Here is a 19145-nt window from a genome sequence, read left to right as displayed (position 1 = left end):
TAGAATAGGTGTTCCAAGTACAATGCCCTCTAGCCATTTGTGTTTGTTACTAAATACTATCATCTGATTGTTGTTGATCATTTGTTGGACCTATCGATTGTCGATGTTTACAAATTTCAGATAGGTAGTTAATGGTTATGTAACAACATTAGCTTTGTTGAAAGCTAAAAACTAAATTGTTGATGTAAAATATGAAGCTGTTTCGGAAAATATTAAAGCAAACAAACAAACTTGTTTTACACTGTGACCCAAAATACACCAGCTGCAGAAACAGCTGTTTGATTCTTAGAAAGCAATTCTCTGTTTCTTCCAACACACTAATCCATCATATATTTTGATCTTCAAACTATTTCTCGTTTGCATGAGACAGAGAAATAAAAACTTGCAAGCATGTCAATGAATTAACTTTTCCATTTACTGAGGTTTAAAAAAAAAATAAAAAAATCTTAACCTACCCAGTTACCGGGACGGATGCACAAATCAGTCAAAATACCCACCCTGAAGCCGCCCCACTGAGAAGCCTAGTTTTTACATGATCACAAATGTGACTATACACGAATTAACACCATCTCTGCCAAGATTGCCAAATAGTCATCTGAATTCTGAAAAAAAATTGATGTATTAAACATTATGCATAATAAACCAAAAAAGCTTATAGTGTTGTCATGAAAAAAGTATCAAAGTAAATTGTATAGATCATCTCATATATGTACAGCTCTTAATTTATGTATCAACACTGTTAAATTATTATTCTGATTCCTATAATACAATAAGCATTACAGAAACAAAAAATAATTATTACATACAAACAAGTTCCCAAAACCAAAAACACTTGATATATTAAAATGACGTTGCTTCAAAAAAAATCATCCATAGCTCCATAAATACCCAGGTACAGGTGCACTTGCTTTCTTGATGCTATGGTTTGTGGTCAGGTTCGGTCAAGGCCCCGTTAGCAAAATCTAGTCTTTCACCACGACCACCCAAGCAGCTGAGAATGAAATTCAATCCAAAATAGACCTTAGTCTACAATCTAGAAACTGAACAGTTCAATAATGATAAAGCATGATACTTTTATTAAAGATCCCTAAGAATATTACAACTCTGGCCAAAATAAAAACTCCAGTCCTTAGTCGGTGAAAGTTACAGATGGATTTTTGTTACATAAATCTAATGGCCAAGTGATGGAAGGTACAGAAATCGAAGAAACAATTACTTCTTGCACAAACTTGCAGGAAAGAACAGAGGGGCCATATAACAGTCAGTCCATTGCAAGCTGAACAATCTTCCAAGGCCCCATTTCCCAACCACAATCTACTTCCGATTTTGTGTTTTTTTTATCTTTCCCATTCTTCCAATTTGTGATAGGTGCACCTATTTGTGATGGAGCCTAGAATTCTTGCTTACTCTTCATAAAATAATAGGTGCTTTTTACATTTATTTATGCACAAATTAGTGTTCCAGTGCACATTATTCCATATTGTGTTGTCGTATAATGCATAAAAAGTACAAGAACTGGTGTAGAGTGAGAAATTAAAATATTAAGTTTAATTTATGTTTTGTGATTACTAAAGAACAGATTTAATTGCAATTTATCATAAATTTTAATTGCATACATAAATAGTTCATTAGCAATATTCTAGACTTCAATAAAATGAGAAAATGATTTTTTTCCCCTTAATTATTAGGATTCACTTGGTTAGGTTGTAGAATTTAACTCATATGAGATGTAATATCTCATTATACGAAGACTTTGATTGAATAATTGATATTAAGATTTGTTTCTTTTGTTATGTGTTGTTTATAAGTTATAATCCATGCATATTCCTCTCTTCTGCAGTTACGATATCCTACTGATAGTGGCTCTTCTTTAGATACTTGTGGGTTTTCTGCGTAATGATCTGTCATTTTCTATATGTAAATAGTTGTCCTGCATCACGAAACCCTTTAGTGTACTTTTTGTTTCGCTTAGTGTTGAAAATGAAAAATAATATTCCTGCCACTCAAAATCTACACAAAATCATGTGTGGTTTGTGGCCATGATAGGAAAACACATAACAGACAACACAATTGTCAGGACTAATCCTATGAGAGAAAGTTTAAACTTGTAACTTTATTCACTCCATCACCAACTCCAGTAGTTTCCTCTGGCTATAAGTTCCCTTATTCTTGTCATGCAACTTCCACCCTCTATTCTGTCCCTACCAACTCAACACTCGAAAGTCTTCATGTTCCTAAGAATACATAAAGCTAACCACCAGGAAAATAAGAGACAACCAGATTTGACAGTGATCATACTTCGCAGCCCCACATAGCCTCTACCTGACTCAAAAAATTCATATCATAAAGTTCTAGTCGGTATATTCATAACTACTATGTGAAAATACATTTTTAAACTCTGAACTCTAGTTTCTCACATCCTTCTAATATATAAACACCACAGGAAATTAAGCCAGTAATACACAGTAAAATCTGTTTCCACATAAAAGGAAAGTAAATACAATGCATCTCACCTAAATCCAGTAATATTCTCATCAAGAGTTCAGCACAACTCCTTTCAAACTCCGGCAGCAGCTTTGACTTCAGGATCCGTCTTTCCCTGGATCAGTAACAAGATACTGAATATATATGCATTTCTAGTGGCATCCAATGATTAATGTGGTGATGTAGAATGCAAATCATAATAACTTGTTAGATATTTACCCACTAGTGCCTCATAGTTATTAATTATTTTAAATTTTACAAGAGGATACACAAGAAATTAGTGGCGACAACATTATGTAGCTGAATATATATAAAAAACTTAAAAGTGATATACTTGAGATATACAAGAATAGTATTTGGGTTTTGGGGTACCCGGGAAAGAATATGCAGAATATTCAAGCAAGGTAACAATTGTGAAACTATAATGATAATACATGCAATGATGCAAGTGTGCACATCTAGTGCAATGGACAAACCTCAGGTGGGGAACTGCTTCGAATCTGCCGTGTCGGCGTCCTCATTGTAACGAGTTCTTCTGCTGATGTTGGGTGGATACCCACTGTGGCATCAAAATCAGCCTTGGTCAAACCAGCCTTAATTGCAATTGCAAATCCCTGAAATAGACAAGTAATTGTTACTCCCTCTGTCCCATTCATTTCTATACACTTTCCTTGTATGGATGTCCCACAGAATATGAATCCTGCTACAACTATATTAAGCACAGGACAAAGAATATGTTACTTGTCTATAAATATGGATACTTATAGACAAGTAACATTTTATCAATACAACAGAATATGAATCCTGCTACAACTATATTAAGCACAGGACAAAGAACAAAAAGCAACCTGCACAATCTCTGGTGAATCTTCACCACATACGTGCAATCCCAAAACTTTATTAGTCTTTGCACACACTATCATTTTCATGAAAACCCTGTCTGGGAGGCCTGAAAGTGTGGCCTTTAAGGGCCTATAATTTGATGTGAAAACATCGACATCACCATACTCTGCTACAGCCTGAAAACCCCTAAAAATGTCAGCCACAGTGAGCATATAATCATGGTGCGGACTTGATGCAGAAATGACATACCTGTTCTTCAGTAAGGCCAACTTGACCAATAGGTGGCTGAGAGAACACTGCAGAAGGTACAGCCCTGTTAAAAAGTAAATATGACGGTCAGGTACAAATTAGTCATCACCTTTATTGTAACTGTAAATTCATAACAAGGAATATTTCTCCAAATCCAAAAGAAACAAACGATGAAGGTCAAAAAGTCCTCACCCCAGGTGGTCCACCAAGAACATGAGCAACATTACAATTTAACCACATCAACCACATAGATAAAATTAATAATGTATTGCCACCTAACAATAACTGTGGAAAGAATAAAGTACCTAAAATCTGGTTTTGTGGGTTCATTTGCAAACAATGTCTTCGCTAATGCACCTCCCTCCATCAAAGCAACTGGGGTTAGATTTATTCTATCTGTAACATCTCCAACAGCCCAGATTGATGGAACTGAAGTGCGGGAGTATTCATCAACCTGACCACACATTCTGTATTAGTCACGAACATGAATCGAGAACTAGAGAAGGAAATTGTCGCAACTGAATAAAGCACCTGTATTGCTCCATTCTTGTCCATTTCCACACCAACCGTCTCCAATCCTAAGTTCTGAAATGTGCAAATATGTGTCAGCAATTCAATTGCAGTTTTAGTTGAGTAAATCATATAAAGGTGCTCTAGTAAATAAGATTCATGAAATTGCAGTTTATAATTATAAGTAGTTCGAAAACCTTTTGCATATGACCCCATAAACTTACAGAAGAAGTTACATAGTAAATCCCAAAGATGGCAACAAATAAATGAATAATAAAATATTATCAAAACTCCAGGCTTGGTCTGGTTGCAGTAGAGATTAAAGAGCAGCCTTTCGACTACAAAAGTAAGATTAAACCATCAAAGGGTCCGGACTTCAGAGATCATAATACGAGAAGCTTAATTACAAAGTTATCCCCTACCCCTCATTTCATGATAAGGTAAATGGGTTCTAAATTCTTAACACCCCCCAAACCACCTCGCGTACCTACAAATATAATATACTCCCTCCACCCCCATTTTATACGACTTTATCATTTTTTGCACGCTTTTTTAGGTATGTAAAAGAGGTACTTGTATATAATATTTTTTCGTGATTTCTTTTTTGTATAAAAATTTAAACTTAAAACTTTTATACAAAATAAAATTATGAAAAACATTATATAAAAGTACATCTATCGAACAAATTGAAATACGCGTAAACAGAAAACCGTTCATATAAAGTGGGACGGAGGTAGTATATAAAAAAAAATGATGTACAAAAAACAAACATAAAAAAATAAAGTAAATAACCTTTGTGTTAGGTCTGCGTCCTGTTGCAAACATAACATGAGAGAAGCCTTCAATTGTGCCTTTAGTAGTTTTCAAGGATAGTGTACCATCAGAAGATTTCACAATAGCCTGAGGTGACTCTTCTGTGTGGAATTCAATTCCTTTTAGGGACATTTGTTCTGCAACAAAATCTCTTATCTGGATTTAATGAAACAAAAGTATTACTACAAATAATATGACATAATATATATAAATATATATACATATTAATCAATAATATCAAGCAACTATACAGCCTCTCACCTCCTCATCAAAACCTCTCAAAACCTGCTTTTGGCGTATAAATACATGGACATCACTTTTCAAACCATTGAAAATGCCTGCAAACTCAACTGCAATGTAACCACCACCCACAATAGCAATTTTACTTGGACGTGTAGGCAAATCCAGAGCGGCATCTGAGTCTATCACATACTCCCTTCCAGGTATTTCTGGAACAAAGGGCCGTCCTCCAACAGAAATTAGTATATTCCTAGCTGTATAAATTTTTCCATCGACGTCCACTGTGTGGGGATCCAAAATCTACAATCAGGTCATTATTGCCCATGGGCTTTGTGATTAGACACTTGATGATGTAAAAGAAAAGGAAAGCGAACATAAAGTTAGATACAATTTTGATGCCATGTAAAAGAATAAACCTTTCCACGCCCTTCAATCAGTTTGACATTAGCATTTTTCAGAATATTCTTGTAGATACCAGTAAGACGGTGAAGCTCGGCATTTTTATTTGCAATCATGGTGCTCCAATCATGCTTGGGTTCAGATTCATATGTCCATCCAAAACCACCACTTTCTTCAAATTCGTGAGCATATTTGGATGAATAAACAAGCAGTTTCTTTGGAACACATCCCCGAAGAACACACCTATGGTACAAATACATCAAGCATCACATAAATACAACACTGGTAGATCCTTAGTTTTTTCAAAGATCACGGCATAGCAAATATAGATGAGGAACAATTACTTAAAAACAAATATATTTCGAAACCCAAATTCACTTTGAATTGATGTAGCGTCTTGCCGCTTCTGACCAGTTTTCCAAGATAGCCGGTAATATTAGCTAATCCTCCCATTAATCTGCGTCTCACTGTGATTTTTTGAAAATTTAAAACTTCTATATGTCTACTTAACTGAATTTATTAAAGCCAAATAGAACTCAATAATTAGTCGTTCTTAGACTGCATAACTTTATTTGTGTGTTATATGCATCATCAGGAACCTGATTTACTGACGATGAGATAATTTTACTCATAATGCAGAACACTTCCTTCCTAATTTTCGGAGCAGAAATTTGAAAGATAAACATTCATACAACTACATTTATAAAAAATGAAGGTGAACTAAATTAAAAACTTATACATACCAAATCTGAGGAACAGCCATAATTAAAGCAGCTTAAATTTTAGACGCACAAAAACATAGTACAACATTTGCAAGATAACGTTACATTAATCTAAAAACGAAGGTGATCTGGAGATACATTAACTATACATGTTCACATCAAATATATATATTAAATTCGAGCTACATAAAATTCAAAATGAAGTCGAGCCAAAACACTACAACATACAATAAGTAAGCTATTTAGAAACGATCACGATATTTACGAAACGAACATTACCAAAACTACATTAATTAAAAAATTAGCTAAAATGTAGATACATAGGAATTCTTACGTTCCGCCAACACCACCAGTGGTCTCGGAAGAAATGGTAGCAAAAGGAAGCTCACAGACCGCGACGGAGGCGCCAAAATTAGCTGCGAAACGCGAGGCTCTAACACCGCCGCTCCCAGCACCAATTGTAAACAAGTCAAAATCATAGTGTTTCGGCTCGGCGCCATTGCTCGACTCGGCTCGAGTAGCGAAACGCCGGGGGCGAGTAAAGGTGTGAGTGAATTGCGGAGTATGGGCGATAAAGTCTAGGGTTTTGGAGAGTTGAGATGAGGAGGAGAGGAGAATTGGCGAGAAAATCGGGGCTCGACGGTGGAAGTGGCGGTGGTGGAAGAGAAGGTTCTGGAAGGAAGCGGTGGTTGGTTTGGGGAGGGTGATAGTGAGTGACGTGGCAGCTGCCATTGATTTTGTTGAAGCTTTGTGGAGGTCTGGTTTTCTATCTTCTGTGTTTGAAAGCCGTGTTGGTTTTAAGGGCGTGTTTGGACGTCATTGAAAACGTATTTGGCTTGTGGTTTTCGAGTTTGATTTTGGTCCTAGTTGATTAGAGCTCATTTTTTATTTTTATTATTGATTTGATATTGATGACACAGGATTTCTAAGATTAATGAATATTTCAATTTGTCATTTTAATTCTAACTTTTTTTATTTTATAATATTTTCAAACATCCGATTACCTGCATATTTTGCTTTATAACATAATTGTTCTAAAATCAAAGCAGTATAATTATTTTTATAAATCGTCGAAAACTATCTTCTATGATATAACTACAATGATATCAACAAGTTTATTATTCAATAAGTCAAGATATTAACATATTATAATGAACAAAATTTCATAACTGAGTCATCATAAACAATTGAGTATACAACAACGAAAGCAAAATCCAAGACGAATAATAAATAAGAACAAGAAAATAAACGATAATCACACAAAACAAAGATTTATGTGGTCAGAAATTCCTACTCCACAAGTTGCACTAATTTTATAAATCTCTAACAATTATGTTGTGTTGAGGTTTTACAATTACATGAGAATATTTTATATGAGATAAAAATTAGACCTAGATAAATTTCCATCTAACTTTGAAATACCTGACTCTAATTAGAATTCAATTATGATATTTTTACTCAAATCAGAATCCAATTCTAAAACTGATATAGACTCCATAAACCCAACAATCTTCCACTTCGAGTCTGAACACCTCATCACTTCATTCTTGTAAATCTAGTAAAATACTCATTTGTCATTCTTGTTCACAAATTACGATTCAAGAATTCTTACCGAGACAATTAACCTTAAGTCACAACAGATAACAACTAAATTTCTAGCCACCTTTACTTCACTCTGAACAAGAAATTTTATGGACACTTTTCATGATGCATAATAAATTGGATTAGAGTATGAAATGCATAATTGAATATCTAAATAATCAAGATGAGAAGTTCACTATCTTCATAGAATTGTAACTGAACAAGGCTAAACATCTTGATGAAACAATTACAGACCAATCAAAATGAAGTTTTAGATACAAAAATATATGTAGGTATCTCCGTGAAGATAAAAGTATACATTAGCATCTTCAAAATAAATTTTAAATGCAACACCTAAGCACCCTATAATATATGAAAAATATGGTATGTAATCAGATCGCTAAAATGCAAAATAGATTAAAAAAAGAAATTCTAAAAAAAAAAATATTTGTCTTCAGATAGAGATAAAGCTAATCGTTATCTAGATTTGTATAACAAAAAAGAACAAAAAAAGATAATAAAAAAGAACATATACAAATGTATAAATAGACGCAAATTATAATCCGTACTCATAATATCCTTTATGATATTAATAAAAAAATCAATTCATAAGAAAATGGATTTTCTGTAATCCTCCAGCTTTAGATGATTCTAGAAATCAAAATGCAAATTAGTAAAATAATGTAAAAATCAAAACATATATCAAGATTTAATTTTTTTTCATCATGAGCTTGCTTATCACATTGTATTATTTTTGTTTGTTCATCACACTAAAAGCCTGATTATCATTGAGCCATTTGAATTTCGACTCAATGTGGGGAACATCTTTTAAACAATAACAAAAACACTCGTGATTAACATTACATCCTACTAATTTAAATAGTGATTCTTAACATCTCCATCATCTTTCCATTATCGGTCAGTGCTCATATCTAACAAACAATTAATTAAAACTTTTTCTTCATCATCTTTTCTCCTTCCTAGAGTAGAACTATGACTATTTGGATCCATTATAAATAATATTAAGAAATCATACATAACCAAATGTTTTTTGTAATATAAAACGTATCAATTATTAAAAAACACTTTCAATTAAACTGGTAAGATAAAACATTCAATATGTAACATAAAGATGAAGAATACGCATATTAAAAATAGGCAAAGATAAATTTCAGAAATAATTAACTAGCTCACCATGTGGTAAACAAATTTTATTTATATTTAGAAGCAGTCCATGAATTGAAGATAGAACAAGAGTTATGTATTTAACTTTGTTATCAATTTCAATCATCCTCGCTATTATTATCTTCCAAAGCATTGTCAACCCCAAGATCAATAGGCATGTACTTTCAAATTTAATTGTATAGTAAAGCACATGTTAATATACAAGATAGGTATGAACTGGATAAAAGAAAAGACTTCTCAAAACTCCCCACCTTTTCTTTTAACAAGCCAAAACTTTTATCAGTCACATTTCTTGTTTTTTAATATTTTAGATCTCTTCATTCTTTCAAGTGGTTACTAACAAACGTATGATCTAAGACACCAAACAATTCTACGTAATACATATGACGAGGTTTACATGCTTAGAAGAAAAGAAAATTAATTTTTTAGTTAAAGAGTTTAATTCCAAATATCATAAAAAGTATCTTTAAATAATTTTATTTATTAAACTCGCATTTCTCTATTACTCGGTAGGATTTTTTAATTAATAGTCATGTAACTGTAGAATCTTGAAGGGGTAGAAATTTAATTTTCTACTCACATTTTCTCCACTTGTATGAAGATATGTTCTCTTGGTCCAACCATGTCCCTAACCATTTTGTAAAGTACACTAAATAGTTATTTGTTTATGCTAAGTTCATTCTCCACTTGTATGAAAATAAATTTACTTGACCCACCATGATCGATCAATACATTTGAATTATCTAGTCTATGATCGTCCTGACCTAGTGTAGCCGTGCACTCACATATGGCCTACTAGGATCGGGGGGCCATGAATATTACTTTACGATTTATATATTTATGTTGTTTTGTTGTTGATCGATGACCTGATGCATATGCTTAGGTCGTATAGTGAATTATAGAATAAACTTAACTAAACAAAGTAATAATTCTCTTGAAAATAAATTTTTATTTTGAATGTTTCATATGAACTAATTTTCAATAATTTGTATTATTCATACAAATTTTTGTATAAATCTGAATTTATCTTGAACTTTAAAAGTATTCTAATTCAATTATATAATTTTAAATTTCATATGATGTAATAACTATTTTAAATTTTTTCCCAAATTTGGACTAAAGTGAGAGTTAATAAATTTTGATAATACACTCGTATGAATAAAAATTATTTCAATAAGTCATATGTTAATTTTTTCATTGTCAAACCTTCTTTTTACAAAATTTAAATTTTCACATCCTTACAAAAATATTAGTATGCAAAACTCCATATTACATTAATAATTTAATATAATTTATAAATAAATATTGAAATATAAAATATAAAATAATATTATATAAATAAGTTAATAGTATATTAAATGACACAAAATTTTATCTCCCACCAGGCCTCAAAACATTCATAATCAGTTGTGTCTATGATGTTTTTTAATTCATAAACAGTTTCTTTCTTGATTTATTTATACACTCACAAACTTGATTATAAACATAAATTATTGAAAGATAATATATATAAGACCTCAAATCAATACACCAACAAATATCAGATTACAAATTTCGCAAGTAAAAGAATGTAAAAAATGTTAAACAAAAACACTAAACATAACTATTATGGTTCATATAGTGAATTACTCAAAACGTTAATCAGGAAAATTTTGAAACAACATGACACTTTGAAAATATACTACAAGATGAAATAAGCGGCTATAGAAGACATGCCACCATGGAATAATCCAACACATTTTTGAATATGCATTTCAATATTTATAAACTTGAGTAATTTAGTATTAACATTATTATACTATATTTCATTCAATAATCTAATTTGAATATATACATTTATATAACACACACGCGCACACAAATATTCTCAAGAAATTACGTTCCGATTTATATCTTACATAATTATTTTACCTGCATATAATTTGCGGGATTACAATTATGTCAATAATTATTGGATGGTCGTACTTGTTACTATAAAATATAGTTATAAATCGAGAAGTGTTTGTAGATATACTAGAAAGTTCTCGAGGCATAGATGACAACAAAGATAATGAACGAATTGAGGTAAATAAAATAATATTTTTTTATTATCTTTGTATGTATCTGGAGGTATGGATTGGGCTACACCTACCTCCCCAAAGGTATATATTATTTGGATTATGGGCTTAAAAATTTTAAATTAAATATTCCAACCAAACACTATTTATGAGCTTTAATTTTTTTTATTCCACTCCGAACATGATTCTTAAATTACCCGACCAAATGTCCCTATAATCTTTCATTAAAATAATATGAAAATTTTAGAATCGCATAAATAAAAATAAATGAGAATAAGAATAATAGAATAAGAATTATAATTGTAAAGAATTCGCTCAATCAAATCATAAATTTCTTGAATTATGAAGTTAAATTGTTCAATAAATAAAATTAGATTCTTGTCCATGTTGTTACACTATACGTAAAAACGTAGGACAGTGTTGAAACTATGATTAAATTACTTAAAATATTACAAAATTTAGGTACCGAAAAAATCATTTTTTTCAAAAAAACAAGTACCAAGAAATTCATAGTCCTACAAGATACATGCGTTACAATTTACATCTCTCATCCAAATTCTACATGCAAAATTTATTGCATGTATATCTATATATGTCACTTTGCAGTGCTTATCCAGCTGGAAGACTGAAAAATCCACTATTTTAAGGATTGAAAGTTAAAAGTTTCTGCTCTCATTCGTCATTCACTTTCCAATTCTTGTCTCTTCTCTCAACAGCATTCTTTATAAACACACAAACATTACATTTTGTTACACACATAATTAAATTGTTCATAAAGATTGCACAATATTTCTCCATGTCTAGTTTTATTTCAACCATTTTCTACTTGTTCTTCTTCATCTTCACAACTCCACCATGTTCACCACATCTATTAGCTCCCGTTACCAAAGATTATAAAAGTGACATGTACACCATCTCTGTTTATCTGAATAATCCTGGTCAAACGACAAATTTGCTTTTGGACCTTGGTGCAACATTTTCTTGGCTCAATTGTAAATCCACTACTTATAATCGAACCGTTTCTCATCGTTTTGGTTCGGTTGTGACCGCGGCCTCCGTCGGGACACTTGCTCTTCATGCAACTGATGGAAGAAGTGCTGGTAATTTAATATCGTTGTCTGAGTTCGTATTTTCTTGTTCTTCGAATCCTTCACTTTTAAAAGGCATACATAATGCGAGAAAATTTCCTGGTTTAGCCGGCTTAGGTCGGTCTAATTCTTCTCTCGCGGCTCAACTTAGCTCTGCTGCTCACAGACCGGTTATTTTTGCTTTGTGTTTGTCCGGTTCACCATCTGCTCCTGGTGTAGCGTTTTTCAATTTTCGTGGTCCCTACCATTTTCTTCCCGAAATTGACCTTGCTAAATCTCTTATTTACACTCCACTCCTTTCCAGTCCATCTAAGAGGCATATCATAAGCAATCCTCTGCATCGTACCGATGAGTATTTTATTGGGGTCAAGTCAATTCTAGTCAATGGAGAATCAATTGGCATTAATCCGAAGATCCTGACCGTCAATCACAATGGCGTCGGTGGAACCATCATCAGCACCGTTGCTCCTTACACAATTTTAGAAAAATCAATTTATAAGAAATTAACAAAAGCGTTTGTGAGAGAATCAGTTGCACTCAACCTCACCGTAAGCAAGCCTGTGAAGCCATTTAGTGTTTGCTATCTAGTGGATGATATCATGGAGACACAAGTAGGACCCACAGTGCCTCACATTGATTTAGTCTTGGACGGTCCTGATGTGAAGTGGAGCATATTGGGATCAAATTCAATGGTCAGGATTGTAAAAGATGATTTTGATGGGTGGTGTTTAGGATTTGTTACAAAAGGAAAATTTAAATCAATGGCTGCGATCGTGATCGGAGGGCATCAAATACATGATAATCTGCTGCAGTTTGATGTGGGTAATAATAGATTAGGATTTACTAATACAGTATTAGCAAAAAATACCATGTGTGCTAATTTCAATTTCACCACTCATGGGATGAAATGAATTGGCAACATTTAGATGTGTGTTTTAGTTACAATATTAAGGGCATATTAGGAAATTTAAGATTTCATGTCATCGTCTGTTATGCCATTGTACTTTCGTTTTCTATTGACGTGTTTCAATAGTGGCTAATATATATTAAAGTTTTATTTCTCATGATTTTTTTGTCATAGTATTCGTCTTGATCTTAATACTATATAATATTCTTATGCTTCTGGAGGTGTTTTTTTTTTTTTTGAAAAACAGTTGTATATCTTATTTCATTAATGAAACATGTTTAATCATACCAAATTATTCCTCTTGTCATGGAGTATGATAATAATAAAATAAAGAAACGATTTGTAATTTAAAAAAATGATTTATTTAACTAAAATGAAAATGAAGCATTTCAGATCCCATGAGTTGATGATGAAACAAAAGAACAAATTCTCATGATGACACATGAACAACCATTTTTTAATTAGATGATAGATTTTTATTGGTTCCCATTTGATTAATAGTGATGGTCCATGACCCTCCTACATGCACAAAAATTTCCATCAATCAAAATTTTGCATCTAAACAAAAAATAATTCTTAATGTGTGCTCATGGGGCACACTCAAAAAACGCATAAAGGAGTGAGCAATGATGAAATAACGGTTTATCTGACAAAGCAGAGCCGGATGTGGGCTCTTGTTTAATGATTGCGCAGAGAAATCAGTTAATTAATTATGCGATGCTACTTGTAAAGAGACTTGACCATAATTTATGTCTTATCATTTATAGCGAGTATTAAAAAATATTGTTAAATTATTTATTTTAGTGTTAAAATTGGTTTTTATTAAAAATCATAAAAGTGAAATAAACTGATTAAAAAATATATCTAACTAACATCTAGTTTTAAATGATTTCTGATTCATTTTTATTTTTAAATTGATTTTTGAGTTATTATACAAATATACAATTTTTAATTTAAAGTCGAAAATGACTTAAAATCCGAAAGTAAAAACCTAGACAATATACATTAAGACTCGAATGAGATGTCAAAAGGGGCATAAAACTGATATAGTAAGAAAAACCAGCTTAACATGTATTTTGATATTTTTTTGATAATAGTTATTGATTATATTAAAAGTAAAATAGTTTAAGTCTTCTTCGTTGCTTATGCTTTACATCGAGACTCGAATGAGATGTTAAAAGGGCCAAAAAATTAAAATAGATTAAAAACTTATAAAAACTTGCTTAACATGTATTTTGAATATATTAAAACTGAAATAGTTCAAGACTTCTTCGTTGTTGAAAATTAGTTTTTTTATTTTGATGCATATAAACACAGATATTCATCAAAATGCATAAATATCTATATTATATCGCATCGCACTGTATTATAAAATGTGATATTTAATTTTGATGATACAATTGTAGTTGAAAGTGTAACGAAATGAATCATACTGTGTGATATGAGTTAAAAGAAATCACACTGCCACAAAGTGAACATCAACATGTCCGAAACAAAGAAACGAGGAGAGCAACAACCATGTAAGTTCATTTAACAGCTCGCGTCAAGAGACAAAAGAAAAGATAAAGTATTTCAAGACTCCAAGTCCAGGCTACTTGCAAAACGACGTGTTCCTGACCAGAAATAATGGATGTGCAGCGAGTATTTGTAAAATAGATCAAAACCAATACGGAGGTTCAAATTACTTCTTTAATTTACAGGACAAACAGGCAATGGTGGATTTCAGGGTGAGCGAAAATTCTCCAAACGTACCGAAATCGGCCGATCCAATTCGTCCAAACCGAATTTAATAGTTTAATAACAGTTTGGTTTGGTTATGGTTACGGTTACAAATTATAGAAATCGAATTATTTCGATTTGGTTTCGGTTTTTACAAACCAACCGATAAATCCGAACCGAATCGAATGTGTAGATTTAAACATTAATATACATGTACTAATAATGTATTATTAAAAATAAAATTATTATCTACAAAAAAATGTAAAATCTTAAACATATAAGAGGTGTCCTAGTAAAGATTTTCTTTAAAAATATTATTTATTCTATTTTATGATGTTAATTTTGATGTATGTATTATGTTTCCATTCTTTTTATTTATATTATTATAAAAGTATAGGAATCACATTTTTCTTATTTTCTTCCGTCTCTTTTTATTTATCAAGCTAATATATTCTTTTGTCTTTTTTAGATATGATTAAATAGATAATATATATTGAATTTTTCATTCCTTAATTATTTTTAAAGTTAAAATTTAATTTTGTTGCTAACTTTGATTTACATATAAAAAACGGTTTAAACCGAAACCAAACCGAACCGAACCATTTTAAACAGATTGGTTTGGTTTGGATTTTAAACATAATGGTTTGGTTTTGGATTGAGATTTTGAAAACTCGATTGTTTCGGTTTGGTTTGGTTTGGTTTAGACCTTTCAAACCGCCCAACCGCCCGATGCTCACCCCTAGCGGATTTATATGGGGTTCAGGAGCCCACCTACAGATTTTATGATAACTTCATTTTCTTTCTAAAATCTGTGTATTTTATAAATGACCCTACCCCAATTACTTTGAGCTCGTCCACTTTTATTGCAAGCTCAGCCCATCTACTCTTATATATAAAAAGAGAACTAGGGACGTTTTATTTCTGACATGGGTCCTGTTCCCTGACAACTGATTGTCAGGGAACATTTAACCAACACACTGTTTCCCAGCCGTTGGATCGACGATCCAACGGCTGGGATAAAAGATTTTTTTTAAAGCATTTCGCGCTTTTTTTCCGCGGATATGGGCCTTCCGCACATAATTTACGCGGACACCCGCTGTCCATCCGCGTTTATTTTGCGCGGATAAGAAGAACGGCTCACAAACTCATTGATCGGAACAATGATTCTGGGTGATGATTGGGCAAAAGAATTGGGCCCGTTAGGGTTTACGATGGGGATGAAAGGAGAAGCAGATGGAGTGTTTGATGCAGCAGCCATCTCAGCTTTCACTTGATTAATGAGAGAAATCAAGTGATTTTCAGGCCCAAAACAAGCCTTATCATTTCTTTCTCCCCAATCTCTTTTATGAGAAGATACCCCACAATTTTGCTTCCATTTTGTGAGCTTTTGATTCTTGATAACATTGTACTCGTTGCTTCATTGTTATCCATGGTTTTTACCCTTTTCAGAAGAGGGAGAAGAGAGAGAGAAGAGGGAGAGAGTGATATCTTTCTGTGTTATCCGCGCAAAATAAACGTGGATGGACAGTGGTGTCCGCGTAAATTATGTGCGGAAGGCCCAGTATCCGTGGGAAAAAAGCGCGGAACGTCGATCCAACAGCTGGGAAACAATGTGTTGGTTAAACGTTCCCTGACAATCAGTTGTCAGGGAACAGGACCCTTCGGACATTAGTGTTATTGTCTAAAAATCCGGAGACATTTTCATGTCTTTTGGTTAGATAATAAGCTTTTTGGATGAAAGAAACTCTTCAGAGTAGCGGCGTTTTCTCGATAAGAGCAAGTGCAATTTTGTCAAAAAAAAAAACATGACCGAGCAGCTTTGAGGGTTCATATGATGGAATCAAATGATGGGTTAAAATAGTTCAATTTGTTTGTAGTTCAATTTAACTCCGACTGTGTTCGTTGGATCTTCTGTTCTGGAGAAAGGGTATGGATTGTAAAGAAGTTAAAGCGATAAAGTCATTGTGCGACTCAATAGCTTTTCGTATTATTACTAAGACTTGCTTCACTAATTGTCCTTGGAAGGTTAAATTCCTCTATAGCAATAATAGCATTGGTCGCATTGCATATTCATTTTCTTATTTATCAGAATTTTTTTGCACAACATATATGCCTCTCTGGTGACTTTCAAATGTTTGGTAGAAGTCGCCTGAGAGTTATTCAAGTGACTGTATTGTTTGATTGTTTTATACTAAACTATAATGCAAGGTCTCATGAATGTATAAATGATCATATACGTCATATACAGTTAGTTATAAGCCTAGATCCCATTTTATCGTGTTGACTCTGTTTGTGAACTCAATTGAATTGAGAAATATTTCAGGGTAGGTAGCTTTTTAATTCTTCTGAGTATACATGTCTTTTCTAACTTCAAATACCATTGTTATAATTAGCAAAAAAAGATACCATTGTTATTCTAAATCATATGCAAACACTTTTAAACTAAAAGTGCAAATGGATTTCTTGAAATGTATGCAAGTCTTAAAAAGAAAGAATAATCCTATTTGTTTATATAAAACTGACATAAAAAAATTGTGATTATCATTGTGTTTAGTAGGACTTCTAATCAGTCACAAAGATTGTGGTTCATTTGTTTCCAGCCTGCAGCTTTGTTACCGTTTAATTCTGCAAATAAATTGAGCTATTTAGAAGTCCAGGCACAATTAAATTTAATTGATGATGATGACCCGGTTAGAGTATTGCAGTCGCTCTCATGTGCCAATCAGAAAATTCTGAAAAAGACTCCAAGCTGAAAAACATATGGAGAAGTGGAAAAGGTAGTTGCGATTTTAACTTGGGCAGTTGAGCTGCGGTAAGCCTTTGCACTATATGTCATATGTAGATGTACTATCCAGATTATATTCTTTGAATATAATTTTCTTTCTTTTAATATCATTATGCATGGATTTTGTTGGCTCTTAATCTATAATGGTGCTTGATTGTTACAATTATAATAAGAGGTTCTCTCTTAAACTGACAAATATAAATGATAAAGTTGCAACTTAAATATAATTAAACATTAGCTCTGCTTGGCTATCTCGGCTAGATATGTGATAGAAAATGTAAGTGTTGGCCTTGTAATCTTGAAATTAACGCTTTCAGAAATTATGATGTTAAATGGCCAATCCCAGAGCAAAAATTTCACATATGGAGTATTCGAGCTCTTGATAGTTTATTGCCAAATGATATTGTCTAATGGATATGTGTCACTATCTGCAACCTGGCTCTGTCTTAACTTAAGAGATAATGAACAATGAACCTTAGGAACTTTTGACAAAAATACATGTAATCGAAGGGCTTTCCATAAAACGTAAGAATGTGTGACACTATTTAAAATGAATGTCGTAATTCTTTGGTGTTAGATAACCTTTTGTACATATTGATAATTTTATATTTAGATTTCTGACTATTAAAAAAATAAAATTAAGACATTGCATGTTTCTTCCTGAATGTAATAATTTATAATTTTTTTTGCAAATAACTGACATACATTCGGCTATCTATGGTTAACACCATGTACATGGCCCTTGGTGACTTGCAGCCAGAATAAAGAATATTGATCCAAATAGATCTTCGGTGGACTCCTGCACGCTCTTTATGAACTTACGAGCATCTTCTCTCTTCTATTTTTTAAGAACTTGGCGCTTAACTTATTTTGGTTAATAACGAATTCATCTTCTTCAATTCATCCACTACTTTTTCCTCTATTATAGTTCATATATGAATAAAATATAAAATAGAACATATTCGGATGCAGATATCATGTTAACATTAACCATTTTACTAATGATATATGTTCCTAATCTTAGAAAGTACTGTTAGAGTTGGTAGTTATTGATGTTTCTAATCATTATTAAGTGTAAGTATTACTTTTTTTTGGTTATTGGTATAATATTTGCTATATATTAGAGCCCGTTAAATCATGATTGAAATCTTAATATAGCATAATTCATAGATATTCTGAAAATTATACTCGTCCTCGTAAAAATTATCACACTGGAATTGCATGTTGTTGCTAGAATACTGGATGTAAGACCATGGAGTATCTTGCAAGGATGTTAGATGAGCATAGTTAACAACATCAGACATCTTTTTCTAAACCAACTACTTTAAAGAATTTGAAGGTTGCACTGCAGATTTCTTTTCACTGACCCTCTTGCAAAATGTCTTGTGACTGCAAGGGTCATAATAATTAGCTATCACGTGACGAAAGCAATCATAATGCATGAAGGCACATGTAATAGAGATATTATAACATCTCAAAATTCAAATTGCTGGAGCTGAGAAACCAAGCTCAAAATTCGCATGTGAAGTTCTGCTGCAGAACTCTCACTCATACTAGAAATAA

General features: G+C 32.4%; 2 protein-coding genes across 3 annotated transcripts; one reads left to right on the top strand and one right to left on the bottom strand.

Moving 5' to 3' along the window:
• Positions 1–393: 393 nt before the first annotated feature.
• Positions 394–7118, bottom strand: LOC108209658 (glutathione reductase, chloroplastic). Of its 2 annotated transcripts, none has more exons than XM_064087235.1 (11): positions 6595–7098; positions 5556–5781; positions 5161–5439; positions 4879–5055; positions 4108–4161; positions 3882–4030; positions 3577–3640; positions 3333–3503; positions 2961–3098; positions 2514–2599; positions 394–602 (listed from the first exon to the last, which is right to left on the bottom strand). In XM_064087235.1, the coding sequence occupies exons 1-10, from the start codon at positions 6990–6992 to the stop codon at positions 2558–2560; spliced, it is 1698 nt and encodes a 565-aa protein (XP_063943305.1). In that variant the 5' UTR covers positions 6993–7098; the 3' UTR covers positions 394–602; positions 2514–2557. The 2 variants fall into 2 exon arrangements, with proteins under 2 accessions (XP_063943305.1, XP_017236179.1); XM_017380690.2 differs by lacking the exon at positions 394–602 and adding an exon at positions 661–991 and having other exon boundaries at positions 6595–7118.
• Positions 7119–11987: 4869 nt separating this feature from the next.
• LOC108208397 (probable aspartic proteinase GIP1) lies at positions 11988–13082 on the top strand. Its single transcript, XM_017378929.2, has one exon. It carries the CDS (start codon positions 11988–11990, stop codon positions 13080–13082), a length of 1095 nt encoding a protein of 364 aa, XP_017234418.2.
• Positions 13083–19145: the final 6063 nt, after the last annotated feature.

Source organism: Daucus carota, chromosome 2 (assembly GCF_001625215.2).
Source record: "Daucus carota subsp. sativus chromosome 2, DH1 v3.0, whole genome shotgun sequence".
In the NCBI taxonomy this organism is placed as follows: domain Eukaryota; kingdom Viridiplantae; phylum Streptophyta; class Magnoliopsida; order Apiales; family Apiaceae; genus Daucus; species Daucus carota.
Note: the sequence above shows the minus strand (reverse complement) of the source record. Positions and strands in the feature narration are given on the sequence as shown.